The sequence below is a fragment of the Hipposideros armiger genome, unplaced genomic scaffold, assembly GCF_001890085.2.
Source record: "Hipposideros armiger isolate ML-2016 unplaced genomic scaffold, ASM189008v1 scaffold_78, whole genome shotgun sequence".
Classification (NCBI taxonomy): Eukaryota; Metazoa; Chordata; class Mammalia; order Chiroptera; family Hipposideridae; genus Hipposideros; species Hipposideros armiger.
This window is the reverse complement of record NW_017731428.1, coordinates 1,534,530-1,551,534: the sequence shown is the minus strand read 5'-3', so window position 1 is coordinate 1,551,534 and position 17,005 is coordinate 1,534,530. Positions and strand designations below refer to the sequence as shown.

Here is a 17,005-nt window from a genome sequence, read left to right as displayed (position 1 = left end):
GTGTCCTGTGTCAGAGGTCTCGGGACACACAGAGCATGTGGCCTTGCTCTTCAGTCGAGGTGGGGGAACTGATGCACGCTAGGACACTCCAGATTCTCGAGGATTGTGGGGGGCCTGGGGAGGGGCCCTCGTCCTTGGGAGCCTTCCTAGAGAGGGTGCTGCCTCTTCAGACTCTCGAAAGCCGAATAAGACCTCCCAGGAAGGAGCCGAGCTAGCGGACTTGCAGTGCAGGAGCCTGTGCGCCCCCTGTTCCCCATTTGCATTTGCATTTTGTGATCTAATTTCCCACCTCTAGTGTCAGTGCTAGTCCGCACTGAGGACAGCTGACAGGACTGCCTGTGTGAGTGCTGCGTGCCATTTGTGACCCTCAAGCACCCAGCCAGTCCTAGAGTTTTGTTTTGGGCGCCCTCGCTCCTGACCCAGGGAGTCGGCTTTGGGAACAGGAGTGGACGTGGACATGCAGCAAGCAGCCTCTTCTGTGACCCCCATGCCCTATAGCTTCTGGGGTCTGTTGCCATTGTGGGGGAAAGGGCAGATGGCGCTCCGGTCACTGGGGCAGAGGATCTGAAAGCTGGAAGCACCGTCTCTTGATGCCGTGGCGGCCAAAGTGAGCGTTGTTGCCTGTGAACAGAGGAGAGGCTTGGCAGGTCTGTCTGGGGGTGATGGGAGAGGAATTTCCCTAGAATTCAGCCGCTGGGAGCAGGCAGAGCAGGGGTGGGTGCTGGGATGCAGAGACGCGCAGTCCTGCACACGCCCAGGGCAGGGCTGAGTGACGGGGGCTCTGACAGAGGCCCAAGCACTTGGCTGTGCCTGTGGTGGTTGTCTTTATCCTAAATGCACTGCGGTCCCATGGGGAGCCTGTCTGCCTGCATCCCTGTCTAGAAAGCAGCTTCACTGGGCTGCATACCACCAGAAGGGTGCCCGCGCCTTCCCCATGCACGAGCCTGGGCCGTTGGACTCTGGGCCGTGGAACAGAGGTCCCAGTAACCTGGATTCCATGCTTCCCAGCCCCACCTCCCACCGCCTGTGACCCTGGGCAAGGCCTTCACCACTTCTCAAGCTCCCCTTTTCTCAGCTGCCAAATGGACCGGTCCCCACTTGGGGTGGTCATGAGGATCACAGCACCGGGCCTGAGGAGACGGTCAGTGAATGGGAGCCCTTAGTGTTTGCTCTCTTCCGTCTGCTTACCTGTCTGGCTCCTGGCAGTCTGTGTTTGTCTCACCCAGGCCCCTGCTTGACATGCACACGGGGCTGGCCTCTTCCCTTTGACCTCCGTCTTGGTCTTTCGGACCCCTCTCCTGGCCCTGCCTGATACTCCCAAGCTGACCCCTCGGGTCCTTGGTGAGAGGGTCCCCCTCACAGCTCCTGCCTGCCTGTCTGTGGCCACGAGCCAGCCCTGGTCATCCACCGTAGGTGCGTGTGTGAAGGTGGCTTCCTGTATTGTGTCCACCGTATTGAAAACTCTGGCCCACTCGGAACTCTACACTTGAAACAAACATATTTGAGAAACACCTCTAGTTTTGGCCCATTTTATACTACTGCTCTGTTTCTTGTGGTTTCATGTTGAGGTTTTTGGCTCATCGCATTTAACTTGGAGTTTATTTTTAGTAGCGAAGGCAGTTCAATTAATGTCAAAACATGAGAGAGAATGCAGAGGAGGGATTCGTAAGTCTAGGGGAAAATGTGCCTTATTTTTGTTTTTTTTTCTGATAAGGTCTCACACCATCGGATGCGGCGCTTCCTCTGTGGCGCCTACGATGGATGGGCTTAGAGGAAAAGGGAAGGTTTTGGAGCCTTCAGTTCCTGTCATCTCCCCGGTGGGTTTCATTCTGTCTCTAGAAGCAGCATCCAACTCTCTTGAACACCAGCTCTTCTCCCTGGGTTGTGAGAACGCTCTGGGTCTTGTTCTCTCTCGTGCCTCAGCTTTTGGCATCATGACAGGTGCACAGGAAATGCTTGGGGCGTGTTTTCTCAGATTGACCGAATTTTAGGACCTGGAGTTGGCGACACAGTCACAAATGATGCAGAAAGTGCTTTTCCATCAAGTGTACCTCAGTCTGCTTGGGACAAAAAATAAGCACTGATGTCTGCTTAGGACTTCACAGTTTATAAAGTTCTTTCTCACCTTTTCTCCTTTTTTTTTTTTTTTCATTCCGCAACTATTTACTGAGAACCTGCCGTGTGCCCTTATGTGGGGTGCACGGAATGAATCAGAAAAAGCTACCATTCTCGCTTTGAAGGAAATCCTGAGACAAGCTGGCTTTATGGATCCGTGTTGCTGGGCACTGCACGGGCGTGTCCCCCACAAATTCATCTGTGGAAACCCTACTCCCCCTTGTGAAGGTGATAGGAGGTGGAGCCTCTGGGAGGTCATTAGGTCAAGGTCATGAGGCTGAAGCCCCTGTGATGGGATTAGTGTCCGTATCAGAAGAGAAGCCTGTGAGTAGCTTCTCTCTCTGCCCTCCACCATGTGAGGACACAGTCGAAGACAGCTTTCTTCAGACCAGGAACTGAGGCTGCTGGCACCTTGATCTTGGGCCTCCAGCCTCCAGAACCTGTGAGGAATGAATGTCTGGTGTTTAAGACCCCCAGCCTATCGTATCCTGTTACAGCAGCCTGAGCTGACAAAGACGCCCTTACTTCACAGGTGAATGAACTGGACACTCAGAGAAACGGCATCGATGAGAACTTTCTGCTCCTTTGAACAGGCGTGGTCTGCATCCAGCCCCTCCAGCCTGCACCCCCGCCCCCTCCCCTCATCTGCAGGGGTATTTGGACTCTTTCCTTGCTGTTCCTCACTGCTTCACCTCTCCCTTTCCCCCTCTCCCAGCTCTGTTTCTTCTGAAGATGAGGACCTTTCTCTCTCCAATGCCTCCTGGAGGAAGAGATCTGAGGATAAGGGGCTGCACTCTGGGCTCCTGCCTGGGGCAGTGGTCTGTGTCACCCAGTCCCCCTCCCCTGCACCTCCTGTGGTGACTTTCTCATTAGGAGCCAGGTCCTGTGCCAGCTGTGGGAGACAGTGGAGCAGATGCACAATGTACTGTGGGAGACACAATGTATTCAAACAACTGTATTTGCAGCGTTAAGTACTAAATGTTTGTGCTGCTGCCGCCCCCACTGTCCCATCTACCCCCCATTCATATACTGAAGCCTTAGCCCCTAATGTGGCTGTATTTGAATAAAGGGACTAATTAAGGTCAAATGAGATCATAACAGTGGGGCCCTGATCAGATAGCATTAGTGTCCTTAGAAGAGGAGGCACCAGAGAGCTAACGCACTCTCTGTCTCTCCCTCTCTCCCTCTCTCCCTCTCTCCCTCCCTCCCTCCCTCCCTCCCTCTCTCCCTCTACCATGTGAGGACACAGCAAGAAGGAGGCTATCCACAAGCCAGGGAGAGTGCTCCCACCAGAACCTGAATCGACCAGAGCCCTGATCTGGGATCTAGCCTCCAGAACTATGAGAAAATAAATGTCTGTTGTGTAAACCGCACAGCCTCTGGCATTTTGCACAGGCAGCCTGAGCACGCAGACATGCACAGAGGGTGCACACCTCAGGCCACAGGCCACAGGGCAGTTTGATTGCTTTGGCCCCAAAGCTGCTCTTGGAGCATGGAGTCCCAGCTGATACCTTTGAACCTTTATAGCCCCATCTTTAAAGCGTGGAGCCCGGATTGAGTAACTTGTGTCCTGTTCTGTCTGTAACCTGACTTTTCAGGGTTTCCCTAAGCTGGGCCCAGTTGATGGTTTTCACTTTTCCTCTCTTCCTCGCTCAAACAAAATTGGTACTTAGAGGGAACACTCCTGTGGCCACAGCCTTAGGCTCCTGGAAGTAGAGGCAGCCCTGGACCCCAATAATTCCTTGTGACCCACTGTGCTGCCTCCCTTTAAGATGCACCCCCCACCCCCATATTACAGGAATCCGTTCATCCCTTTGTTCATTTCTTCTGGAGTTTGTTCATCCTATCCATTTACCTCCAGAAACAGCTAAGCCTTGGGAATTCTACAGCTACTGTTAGGCACCACTAAGGGACAGGGCTTATGAGGACAGCGGTGGTGGTGGGGACCTAGTATATGATGAAAACACCACCACTAATACTACCAAAAATAATAGTAAAGACCACAGTAGCTCAAATGTATTATTCATAGTGTTCCCAGCGCTTTCTCTGTATTGTCTCATTGTCTCTTCAGGGCATATGAGGGGACAGAGATGAACTAATGTGCCCAAGACGGCAAATGAAGGAATTTTCCTCTGGAATGTATGTGAATCTCATCCTAGTGCGATGTGCTTTTGCATAATTTTAAGTCGCTTTTGTTTGTTTTTTTGACTTGAGCCTAACATTTAGGAGCTTTTACTAATGAGAGGACCATTTGCTAAATTGAAGTGAGTGCTGCCGCATCCCAGGTGACTCCATCCTGGTGTGTGTCTCTTCTGCCTCTTATCGTCGTCCAGAGACGCCTTCTAGTCCTTCCAGGTGACCTTCCAGCTCAGGCCCCAGGTTCTCTCCAGTGTAATGAAATATATAATAGAGCCCCACGTGGCACACAGATGGGGCCCCTCTGGAGTATGGTGGCTTTCAGAAGCCCTGCGCCCCCAGGGCGCTGGTGCCGGTTGTGGCTCTGACTAATGACTGATCTGTGGGAATTCATAGTCTCCTGCTCCAATGTGTTTCCCCTCCAGTTTTGTCACTCTCCCAGAGCTGGGTGCAGTAGGTGCCTTTAGGAAGAAAACACCCATTGGTGGGATGCAAGGCATCTGAGGATTTTTTTTTTTTCCCTCCAAAGATGAAACCTTAAAACCAGAAAATTGACCTGTTCCAGCATTGTGCAATGTTTGGCCTCCAGGACTCATACGGACATTTTTCTGCTGGTGCAGAGCAGAGGCACCCTGGCTTAATGCCCATGAGAAATCACTTAGGGGACCTTTAAAAATATTGGGTTAAGGAAAAGTTTCATAGAAATAGAAATGAGAAAAAAAAATGAAAAAGAAAGCCCAATCTCAGGACCATCTTCCCTGAGCTTGCTTCTTCCGTAGCAGCCGCTGCCCCTGCTGCTGTGGGAGGGAATTGGGAAAGTGACCCACTCTGGCCGGGAGAGGGACACTGCACAGAAAGCCCAGAAAGATACCTGAGCCCAGGTGTCTGCTTTGCCACTTGCCAGCCCTGTGGTGGGAGGAAGGCTCTTGATGCTTCTGAGCCTTGAATTCCTCCTCTGCAGAGCAAACTGTTCTGAGGACCAAAGGACATTATTGTCTGTGAATCCTCAAAGACACACACCTCAGATGCTCCACAAATGGGCGCTGAGCTGGTACATTCATTGCCTATTTGCTTCGAGCCTTTGAACCTGACTTTAGCCCAGCTATAACTGAACGCAGGGGACTGGATGGCTGCCACGGACCCTCCCAGCTTACCCATTTCACGTTCATGCCAATCTTTTTCAGGCTGCTAGAATGTTTCAGACTTTAATGGGAACAGTGTAAGAGAGTCATCACGAGGAGTAGAAATTAGAGGAACTATTCCGTGTGTCGTCATTTTTTACTTGTACCCCTGACACGTCCACTCTCCACACACTTTTTAAAAACAAACTTTACTTTTGGAACAGGTTTAGATTTTGCTGAAAAATTGTGAAGATAGTTCAGAATGGCTCCCTATACCCCACATCCAGTTTTCTGTACTAAATCCTATCGTACATCAGTGTGCCACATTTGTTATAATTCATGCCCAGTATTGATACATTATTATTTTAGATTTCCTCAGTTTTTACCTGATGTCCTTTTTCTGTTCCGGGGTCCCATCCAGTACAATACATAACATTTACTCGCCCTGTCTCCTTAGGTTCCTCTTGGCTGTGACAGTTTCTCAGACTTTGCTTGCTTTTGATGATTTTGACAGTTTTGAGGAGTACTGAGCTGGTATTTTGATGAATGCCCCTCTATTAGGATTTGTCTGTTGTTTTTCTCATCCTTAGACTGGGATGATCGTTTTGGGGAGAAAGAACACAGAGGCCAAACGCCATGTTCATCACGTGGTATTAAGGATCTATGTTCTCAGTGTGACTAATTGCTGTGAATATCAACCTTGGTCACTTGGCTGTCGGACTGTTTGTCAGGTTTCTTCACCGTAAAGACACTCTCCCTGCCCCCACCCTCTTCCTGGTGCTTGGACGGATGTCACCACGTACAGCCCACATTTAAGGAGTATCTTGACTGGAGTATCTAACACACTATTTGGAATTCTTCTCCATGTGAGATTTCTCTCTTCTCACCCGTTTTTTTCTTTATATCAATATGAACTCAGGGATATTTATTATATACTTTGTGTTATAATCCAGTATGACTTCATTGCTCAATTTTTTCCAGCTTTGGCCATTGAGATCTCTTTCAGGTGGCTCCTGTGTCTTTTTGACATACTCCCATCATTGTGTTTTTGGCGTTTTTTTCTGACATTGTACTTTGCACCAGGCTCATCTTGTATATTTCCTGCCTTAGACTTAGAATTGGCCCATTTTTCCAAGGAGCCCTGGTTTCTTTTATTGGGAAGTGGGATTAGAAACCAAGAGATTGCCGCTGGATGTGCTCACTGCTACTGGGGTATGATCACTTCTAGGCCTTCTTGGCTGATGGAACAATGAAATATGTGCGTGTATACTGACCTGTGTATATACACATCTGTATACATATCCATCTATATCCACATTAAACACACCGTGAGTTCAGGGTGCTGTCCCAACTCTGATCCTTTACCGCACGCCACACGCTTTTGAACAGACTTGTTTTTTTCTGCTCAATGTTGATTGGCAAGAGGAGGTAATGGATGGCGAAGTCTGAAAGTCCACATGGGCAGAGAGCAGCGGACTGAGAACTCTGGACTTCCCCCTGTGGGCAGTGTAGCCTCATGAGCAGAAGTCAAGATGAATTGGACACAGTTGGATGGACACTGAGAAACGTGTGCTGCCCAGAACGCTTGCAGCCTGGGGATGCTGTCACACTCACGGGCCCGATGTGCCCTGCCTGGTCTGTTGGCCTTCCTGTTCTCCTGTGGGAAGCCTTCCCTGTTGCCCCTCCCCTCCCATGTCACCACCTCCATACGTACCCTGTCCCCACACACACTCCTAGAACCCCCTGGGCTTACCCCATTAGAAATGCACCCACCTATTATTATTATTAATTATTTTCAAGTTTTCTGCTTGTCTGTTGCTTCCACGTGGACCAAACCCTTGAGGGGAGCACTGCCATCACTTAGGCAGTGTTTGCATGCCCCCCCCCCCGCAAAACAAGGAAGGGATTCATCTATTCAGTTTTGGAGTTTGTGGGGGAAATGACGCAGTGGCCAGAGCATATGGCCCTGCCTTCTTGGAACCTGACACGCACAGAGTAAGGCCGAAGGAGCTCACACACAATGCAGGGTCTCACCTGGTTTCCCTTTTGCCTGGGCGTCTCAAACCCAGCTGTCTGCAGGAGCCTGGCAATAAGTGATGCGGGCCTCGTGGGCAGGCCACAGGGATTGGTGGGGAACTGGGAGACACCCAGGGCTGTGAGGAGCCAGGACACCGAGCCAGTGTCCTGCTGGATGGCCCAGGGTCTGTGCCTGAATAGTTGTAAATCTGACGATTGTCCCTGTGCTGCCCAGTATAAAGGGGCAGTGGCCAGCTTGTGGCTGCTGACTGTGGTCCTGCAGGACAGCTGGCCTAGCGTGGCCAGATCTGACTGTTCCAGGGAAACTGGAATCTGGGGGTGGGGTGCGGGGCTTGCCCCTTCCTATTTGCCGCCTGTCCCTGACATTGTCACTGTAGCAACACTTTTCCCCCTGGCAGCGGCCCACGGCCCCAGGAGCAACAGTCGCTTCCAGTTTGCGGGGGCTTTTTGGTCCCACACTTTGGGATGAGCTTCATTGGCTGCTTTCAGAGCTGACACTCTGCAGAGACCCCCGGCTTCTTAGTTCCGATAATCCCACCCCACACCCCACCCCTAACGGTGTGTGCTTGCTCCGTGCAGCCCACTCCTTCTCGGATTACCTTGGGGGTCCCCCTTTTGCCTTTTCAGTAAGTGGGTCATTCTTTATCTGAACTCCTGCCTGTTAAAACGACCAGTATGTTTCCTCTTCCTGTGAAGCCTGATTAATACGTGAGGTGTATTTCTGTATTTCCTAGCCTTGCCTCCTTTGCTCAGCTGAGCTTGAAGCAGGTTTGCCAAGCTTGTCGCTTCAAGGCCCAGAGTGCCGCCACCCCGCCGCCCACCCGCAGCCCCTGCCGGGAAGCCCTGCATCGGACTCGCACTGTCCGCCCACAATCATGGGAGCTCCCGAGGGGCTCGCCACAGCCTGCTGTTCATGGAGGCAATGCTTCGGGTTTTCCACGATGAACGCTGGTCCCCAGGGTGAGCGGGGCTTCTCTGCGTCTGCAGGGGTGTGTGCCCATGTGGGGTGGAAACAGGCTTGTCAAAATAAACCCGGGCCATGCTGACAGGGGGAAGTGAGGCTGTCATGGGAGAAAACGTGGGCTGGGTGCTTCTTGGGGGGTTTCCTCTGGGCTGGTGCACTGTACGAGACTGCCCTCGGTGTGCCCCCTGCCGCCCTTCACACTCACCCACAGCTGCTCGCCAAAGAGTGTGTCTACTGGACAAAAACAGCTCCGCTGCCATGATTTCACCCTTTGCTCCCCACCACAATATCGTCTCCTCGGAACTCACCTTCCTGACAAGGCGGGTCCACCATTCTTTCGTCACTCCAGTGCCAAAATTGTATGTTTCTCAGGGCGTGATGTGATTGGTTATTCTGTAAGGAATCCTGATATTCCTTACAAATTCTCATCCATCACGATTGCCATGATGACTCACCGTATCCAAAACAGGCCTTTCGCGTGCACTCCATTGCCCTCACCTTGCTTCAGGCTCTCCCCTTTCTTATTCAGAGCCTTCCACAGTGCAGATGCACTGGGGCTTGCATAGCTTTGCGAGGCTGCTGTGTGACCAAGGACCACGGACTGTGTGGCTAAACCAACAGACTTTTCTTCTCTCCCAGTTCTGGAGGCTACAAGCCTGAAATCAAGGTGTCAGCAGGGCAGCCTTCGTTCTGAGAATTCTAGGGAAGAATCTTTCTTTTCCTGCCTCTTAGCTTCGGGCGGGGGCTGGAACCTTGGCCTTCCTCAGCTGGTGGTCCCATCACTCCAGGCTCTGCCCCCATCCTCATGTGGCCGCCCCGGCATGGCTGTGTCCATATTTCCCTGGTCCACCCTAATCCAATATGACTTAATCTTAACTCGATGACTTCTGCCAAGGCTCTTGTTCCAAATAAGGTCACATGCACAGGTATTGGGGTTAGGACCGCAACGTGTTTTGTTTTTTTTTTTCCAGAGCCACAGTTCAACCCACAACAGGGTATATAAGAAGAAAATATTATAACTTCCGTTTCTGCTTGCTTTATTTATTTTTTAATGAAATATCTTAGATTTTGTATGTTTATGATAAATAATATAGGCATTTATGTGTATTATATTAGTGTTTCTTTCCTGATAGAATTTGATAATTGCCCTGTGGTTGTATAAGATATCAATATTGAGAAATTGCATGGCCATGGGAATTCATTGTATTTTTTTTCACTTTTTTTTGTGAGTGTGAAATTATTTAAAAATGAAAAGTAAAGAACTTTAAATACAAATGAGATAAACTTATATACTAGTATACATACATTTATATATTTATATGTATAAATACAGAAAGGTGTGTGCATAGTCAATTGAAGAATAGTTGTAGTATTTTTGTATAGAATTAGCCCACTTTTGTAAAAATATGACAGAACAACATAGCACATATGCATATTTATCTATACATAGGAGAAATTCTGAGAAGGGTACTTCTGGTAACAGACATTTCTGGGAAATGTGACAGGAAGGTGTGAGAAAGTGGGAGCTTTCACTTTGTACTTTTTTTTCTTTTTTTTAAACAAAGAGCATTTTAGCATTATAATGGGAAAGTAAGAAGCGTGCAGTTTGTGTATGTGGGTGTGCTTTTGTACATTTGTGTTTAGTTTTAATGCCTTTCTTCCAACCCAATTTCTGTTGTAGTTTCTGGCATAGGCAATGCCATGTAAAAATTCTTACCTAGTGGTAAGAATTTTGTATGTTTTTAAAAAAACACCCCTCTCTCTTTTTTTCCCTCCCCTATCTGCTTCCCCACATCTGATCGTTAAAGTCTGTTAGGTGTAGACACAGAGGGAACCCTCAGTCCATGCTGGCTGACAGTGATACTGGCTGACTTGTTTTACCTTTACCCAACCAAGGAAGCTGGCAGTGGTTCACCCCGGAAAACTTTAGGGAGAACTTGATTCCTAAGCATGTAGCCTTTTGGTCTCCCCAGAGGAGTGCAACTTAGAAATTTGCCAGCTACAGGCACCATATTTGCTCCTCTAAGGAGCAATAATTCATTAAGTGGTACTGGATAGCACCAAACCCAATTAATTAGTGAGCTGTCATCAGTTCTTCCCCGGAATGTTTAATGATCACTAGGCTTTTGTAGTTGATGTAAAATTTCATGTAGGTGGGTTTATTTCTGTGTGTAGGTTTGTTTTCCTGTTTCAGAGCAGCTGCTCCCTTGTCCAAGAAGGGAGAAGCAAGAAAAAAGGTGAGCCCTCTCAGGCGCCGGTGTGCTCACTGACTTAGCTCCTGAAGGAACTGTCCCCTCCTCCCTCTTGGTCCTTACTCCTTTTGGGGTTCATTCTCTAGAGCAGTGTCTGCTTCCTTCGGCTCACTGGGCTGCCCCATCACCTTTTATGTCTCCTAAATGCTAGACCCAATTTCTGCCTTGCGAGTTCCCTTGCCTTGTTCTAGCATGGTGTCTCCATGGATGGCACCCTTAGTAATGATACCAATGGAGGCGATAATAGTAAAAATAGGATATAGAGTTGTCTTCATGGAGACCTCACTGTACGGGGCAAAATGCTGAGCTCTCCCAGGCATTACGTCCTTGTTCCTTGCAGTCAATCACCCGATAAGGTTCCGGGGCTCACTCTGGGATGGGGGCCTGAAATCCACTGCCTAGGAACTGGAAACTAAGGCTGGTCCAAGCTGTTTCATTTCAGTATTTGCTTAGATAGTTAAGCTTTTGCGCTAGGTTTTCAAAGGCTAGTGAACACTCTGCCAAATCATTTCTCCCATAGAATTATAGCCACATAGTCCCAGGCATTATAAATATATGGTTGACTACTATTCAGACACACTGCCATTTTAAATAATGATGTAATCAATCTAATAATGAAGTATACCAATATTAAGTGACACAGCTCAAACACATATACACTATTAGATGTCTGCTGACTTCATTAGCGGAAACACTTTTTTTTTTTTAAAGATTTTTTATTGGTGAATTGGGGGGATGGGAACAGTGCTGGGGAATTGGGGGAAGGGGGACAGACAAGTTGCTGTTGTTTTGTTCTTCAGTCTAGTTGTGGAGGATGTTGCTTCACTGGCCCAAGTTGACACCATCATTGCGCTCTTCCCGGGTGAGGCAGATCAGTTGCCGGCTTCTGGACGGCCGCTCATTGCGGCTGCTGGCCGCTCACGCTGGCTGCTGGCTACATACGGTAGCCCATGGCAACCCACTGCCACAGGGACTGCAGCCTACGCCGTCGCCGGCGACTCACGGCAGCCCAGCTCCAGGTTGAGCTGTTGTTCAGCATCTTAGCTGTAGAGGGCAGTGTCACTGGCCCTCATATGTGGGATCCGAACCGGGGCCCTCTGGAGTCCCAAGCGAGTTCTTAACCATCGCGCCACTCGGCCGGCCCAGCGGAAACACTTTTTATTTTTTCAACCAAAGGTACGGAAAAGCAAGGGAAGAAAATTCAGTGCCTTGTATAAAACGGCACAGAGTCACCCATACAGTCGGCCCCCCACATCCACGGACTCCCACTCTCGGATGGAAAATACTGTTTGGTGTTTGCGGTTGGTTGAATCTGAGGGTGCAAAACCTGGGGGTATGGAGGGCCCACTCTATATTTAGTGGGGAAAAAACACACATATAGGTGGATCCATGTAGTTCAAACTCGTGTCGCTCAAGGGCCAACTGTGTGTGTGTTTGTGTGTGTGTGTAAATATGTAAAACAGCACAGCATGCGATTTTTGAGAAACACATTGAAAAATCTCCTAACACTTGGCAAATCCGACAAAAGCAATGGTTATGCCAATACTGACACATCCTTATGTGGACGTGAGCAATGTAAACAGAAGATATCCCCACAAATGACAGTGTAGGCCCTGCCTTCAGTGTTTCAAGGGACCTAAGGGACAACCACATTATGACATCCCAATTCTGCGAGAGCTAAGACTGTGCCCTATATTAATATAAAATGTTTTACTATATTAAAATAATGTTAGTATAATTATTAGTAGAAAACATTTTAGTCTAAGAATATACAAGTAGTGTGCTAGGTATTTTGGCATGCAACCTTTCTAAATCTCTTGTCAGTAAGATTCTGGCCTAGGAAATATTGGATTGTCGGTAAAGTCATGATGCATTTTTGCAACGAAAAACATAGAAAAGTACGTCATGACTTTTTTGACAACCCAATAGATGGGAGTAAGAATCATAGCTCAGTAGGGCTTAGTTTCAGGAAAGTCAGCTGATAAAAAGATAAGAAAAGGGGGCTGGCCGAGTGGCGCATTGGTTAGGAGTTGGCTTGGGACACCAGCTGAGCAGCAGGACACCGGTTCGGATCCCACATGAGGGCCAGTGACGCTGTGCCCTCTGCAGCTAAGATGGTGAACAACAGCTCAACCTGGAGCTGGGCTGCCATGAGTTGCTGGCGACGGCGTAGGCTGCAGTGGGGCTGGCTGGCAGCTGGTGTGAGCTTTCGCAAGCTGCCATGAGCCGCTGTGAGTGGCCGTCCAATGGCCGGCGAGCGACTGCCTCAGCCAGGAAGAGCGCAGTGATAATACCAACATGGGCCAGTGAAGCGACGTCCTCCATAATGAGACTGAAGAACAAAAGGACAGCAACTTGTCTGTTCCCGATTCCCCAACACTGTGCCCCTCCCCCAATTCCCCAATAAAATCTTAAAAAAAAAAAAAGATACGAAAAGGAATTCCAAGGCTTAAGAGCAAAAGTGCCTCGCTAAGTGTTGGGTTAGACTGAAGGGAACCCAGAAACACAAGTTGTCGTTCATCCGAACCTGTGCCCTGTAAACTGCTTTTCAGTCCTCAGGAGGAAGCTTCTTTGAGCTTCTTGCTCACAGGGGAGTCACCCTGGGGCTTTGTACCTTAAACTGGGTCCTTCCCCATGTTTCTGCTTCCATGGCAGCAGCCTGAGGCCACCCGGTGTTACTGAATGCAACCGTTGTTTTGGTGACCTCACAATTGTTGCTTTTCCAGAAATGGAAAAAACGTCGCCATACTTCATGCCACTTTTCCTTAATGCTAGGGTGACAGCCATTAGACATCTCCCAAGGTGTGCCTCATGGCGGGCAGCAGCGCAGCAGCCAGCTTCCTCACCAGATTTCATTTTCACAGGATATAACCTGCGGTCGAGAACTGGAATTTTGGTGGGGAGTCATCCTCAAAAGGCCAATCCAGTCCAGGCTGCTTTCTGTCTTCACAAGGACAGTGTTGTAGTGGCTTTGATGGCTCACCTCTCAGGGACCGTTGGCTCTCCTTCAAAATCAGCTAGCGAGCCTCTGGCCCCCATGAAGGCACGCGGCTGTCCTTCTGCAAGTACTAATTAATGACCTCTGATGATGAAGGCCAACCTTGGAGGGGTCTTGGTTTTCACTTGTCATTTTACGAGGTATCGTCATTGAGCACCTATTTGGGGCCAGGCACTGTGCTGGGGTGAGGGGTGCAGGACAGCCCGGCATGACCCGGCCCACCTTTAAGGAAGCACATTCCAGCTCTGTAAGGGCGGCCGGCTCCTCTGCTCTGCATGGTTCCCTCTGCAGCTCATAGCATAGGGCCTGGTCTACCCAAGGTGCTCGGTCAGGAGTGAGTGGATGAGAATTTCCCGATTTCAGCACAAGAGTCACCACCTCTTCAACCAAAGCCCATCGAAGGTCAGGGCTATGTTGTCTTTTTGCTGTGACATCTTTCACTCTGTGAACTTCCTATTCCTGGCTCACGGCCCATTCTTCTGGTGCAGGGACCTCTTCCTGCAGAGGTCCTGTTTTACACTATAAGTGTCTTGAGGGCCCGTAATTCATACCAGTTTCCTCAGCACATGTAACTAATGCTTTGTAGGTATTGTGGGGACTCAGTCAATGTCAGAATAAGATTTGTTTCTGCTTACCAAGAAAACCTGGGCAGGAGGGTGCTAGGGACTGAATTGTGCGCCCCTCCCAATTCATACGTGGAAGCCTCAAACCCCCAAAGTGATGGTATTTGGAGATAGGATTTTTGGGAGATCATTAGATTTAGATGGGTCCTGGGAGTGGGGCCCTCCCATATGGGATTAGTGCCCTGTATAAGAAGAGACATCGGAGAGCTTGAACTCTGTCTTCCCCCAAAATAAGAACACAGTGAGAAGGTGGCCATGGGCAACCCAAAGAGAGAGGTTTCAGAAGCACTTTGATCTTGAACTCGAGTTTCCAGAACTGTGAGAAAATAAACGTCTGTTGTTAAGCCACCCAGCCTGTGGCGGTTTGTTTTGTCAGCCCTGGGACTGTCTTAGCCTCACACAGAAAACCTTGAAGAGGGGTTGGGCGATGGAGGTGGACTTGCATGATGGTTGCCAAACAGTGAAAGGCTGGGAAGAAGACACTAGGCCAGATGTGTCCTATATGGCCCCAAAGATCAGAACCCAGATGGAGAAGTGGAAATAACACGCAGGCAGATATCAACCAAATAAAAGGAAATGGAGCCTTCCGGATGGCGTGAGTCGTCTCTGATAGAGGTCAGGGTCGTCTGGCTGGAGATATCCACATAGAGACCACGTTGCAACTGAGAGGGGATGGGGTGGCAGAGGTACAAGCATCGCCCTGTGGTGTGACCCTGTAAGGTTCCTGTGGACCCCGAGAGTCTGTGAGCCCGTAATGAATCAGTACAGACAGGATTCATATCCTCTTATTTGTAAAACACATCACAATTGTGAAAGCATTTCCATATGCATTATTTCATTTGACTCACATAACAACCTCAGAGTTGATGCCCAGGATGAACTTGCTGTTGAGGGACTGAGGGAAGGGGCCGCTGCTGTGCCGTGGGTGATGGAAGAGCAGCATGTGGGCAGAGAGCTTTCTTGACTTGAGAGTAAAGGCCAAGCCAGGCTTGAACCCAGGTCTCTGCTGTCCCCACCACTCTACCCAGCTCCCTCCATGTAGGCAATCGTAACACTGTCTCTTAAGATGGTAGGTTTCTGCTTTTGCTCGTTTTGCATCTTAGTAGACTCCTCAGCATCCGTACCTCCTTGAATCCTCCCAATAAGCCTTTGAAACTGGCGCGATGATTCTTATTTTGCAGATAAGGAAGCTGACGCTCAGAAAGCAGAGTGACTTTTGCAAAGTCTCCAGCTCCTGTGGGGCAGAGTCTTGGGTCTGTAGGCAGTGGGCGTCCTCTCCAAGGACGTGGGAGCCCATCACCTTGGTGCTGGTGGGCGTGCGGGTGTCTTGTGGACACAGGCAGAGGTGACAGAGATCCGTCTCAGGTTACATCGGCAGGTGACCTGAATGACCAGGCTAGGGAAACCCGAATGGTCAAGCTGTTCTTGACCTAGCGCTTGGTTTCCTGCAGTCCCTCAGCAGTTCCTCCTGCCAGTGCCCTGCTCTGTGCTGCTGGGAAGGTGCCGGGGCTTGAAACACCCCAGGAGTTCTCAGCCCTGGCCACACACTGTAGTCATCTGGGAGCTTGCAGAAAAGACCAGTATCTCGGTTATTAACTTATGTCACCTCAATAAATTAAAAAGAAAAAAAACAAAAACAAAAAGCAGTGTCTGATTCCTGCCCCGTCACCTAGACTAGGACTTAATTGGTTGAGGGAGGGATCTGGGCATTGGTGTTTTCCAAACCTCCTCAGACAGGAATCACCGAATTGGCGTTGGTGGGAGCAGATGTGTGCATCAGGTTCATGGGCATTGTGATGAGAGGCGTGAAGGCCAGGTCTGCGTCTTTCCCAGGACCTGCCCAGCCCTGTGCTCGTTGCCTTTTGATTGGCAGGAGTGATTGCATTTCTCTCTCCCTCCATCTCCTGATTTGCGGTCCTGCTGTCTGTCATGGGACACCATGTGAAGTCGCACCACAACTTTCGTTTTAACTCGGTCTGTAATCCGAGGTGACCTTCACCTCTCTGTACCTCTGCCTCCCTCTGGAAGCTGAGAATAATAATGCTCATTTTCTCGGGAGGCTGTCGTGAGCATTCACTCTGGGGACCACACCTGGTGACTAGCTAGGATCCCATGAGGACGGGTTGTTGCTTTCATTACAGTAGTCATGTTATGTGTGTACATATAATGTTGTTCCTGTTCTTTATGGCAGAGTGCGCCGTTCCTTCTTGTGTATGAGCGTATCACCCCCTTGTCTGTATCTCCAGCGTGGCCTTAGGATGTGGTTTCGTGTCTCTAACCTGGTATGTCCATTCCACAGGTGTTCACTGAGCACTGCTGGGTGCTGGGGACTGGGCAAGAGACAGCCAGCCTCTGCTCCCTGGGGAATTTCGTCTTGGAAGGGGACCCATGATGAACCAGAGGTCATAATAATGTGCAGTGGATGCTATGGTGAGGCAGGTTAGGACGCACTAGAACGTGTAACTGATTTGTGCTTAGAGATTGTGAGGACAATGCCCCTGCCACAGCGAATTGCTTCTCCTATATTCATTCTTTATTTTACACATCCAGTGTCCTTGTACTTTCTGTAATTACTTACCTTTCCATGCTCATAATAACATCCAATTATTGACTGGGGTGTAGGAAATGCTTTTTGTTCATTTGTGTATTCCCAGTTTCCCTCCCCTACTCCCCCATCCTCCCTCCTTCCTTCCTTCCTTCCTTCCTTCCTTCCTTCCTTCCTTCCTTCCTTCCTTCCTTTCTTCCTTCCTTCCTTCCTT

At 49.4% G+C, this 17,005-nt stretch overlaps 1 protein-coding gene across 21 annotated transcripts in view; it reads left to right on the top strand.

The window, feature by feature from the left end:
- Positions 1-17,005, top strand: part of LOC109383228 (uncharacterized) — a 433,428-nt gene that overhangs the window by 135,387 nt on the left and 281,036 nt on the right. For 2 of the 21 annotated variants that reach the window (XR_002124126.1, XM_019643454.1), the window contains one exon: positions 1,715-1,817. The exons of 18 other annotated variants lie outside the window; for them this stretch is intronic. Coding sequence is in view for 1 of the 3 variants with exons in the window: in XM_019643454.1 (XP_019498999.1) it covers positions 1,762-1,817 (56 nt within the window). In the remaining 2 variants the exon portion in view is untranslated. Of the gene's footprint in view, positions 1-1,714; positions 1,818-16,545; positions 16,648-17,005 lie in introns of those variants that run through there. One more of the 21 variants, XR_002124128.1, reaches the window with a different exon arrangement.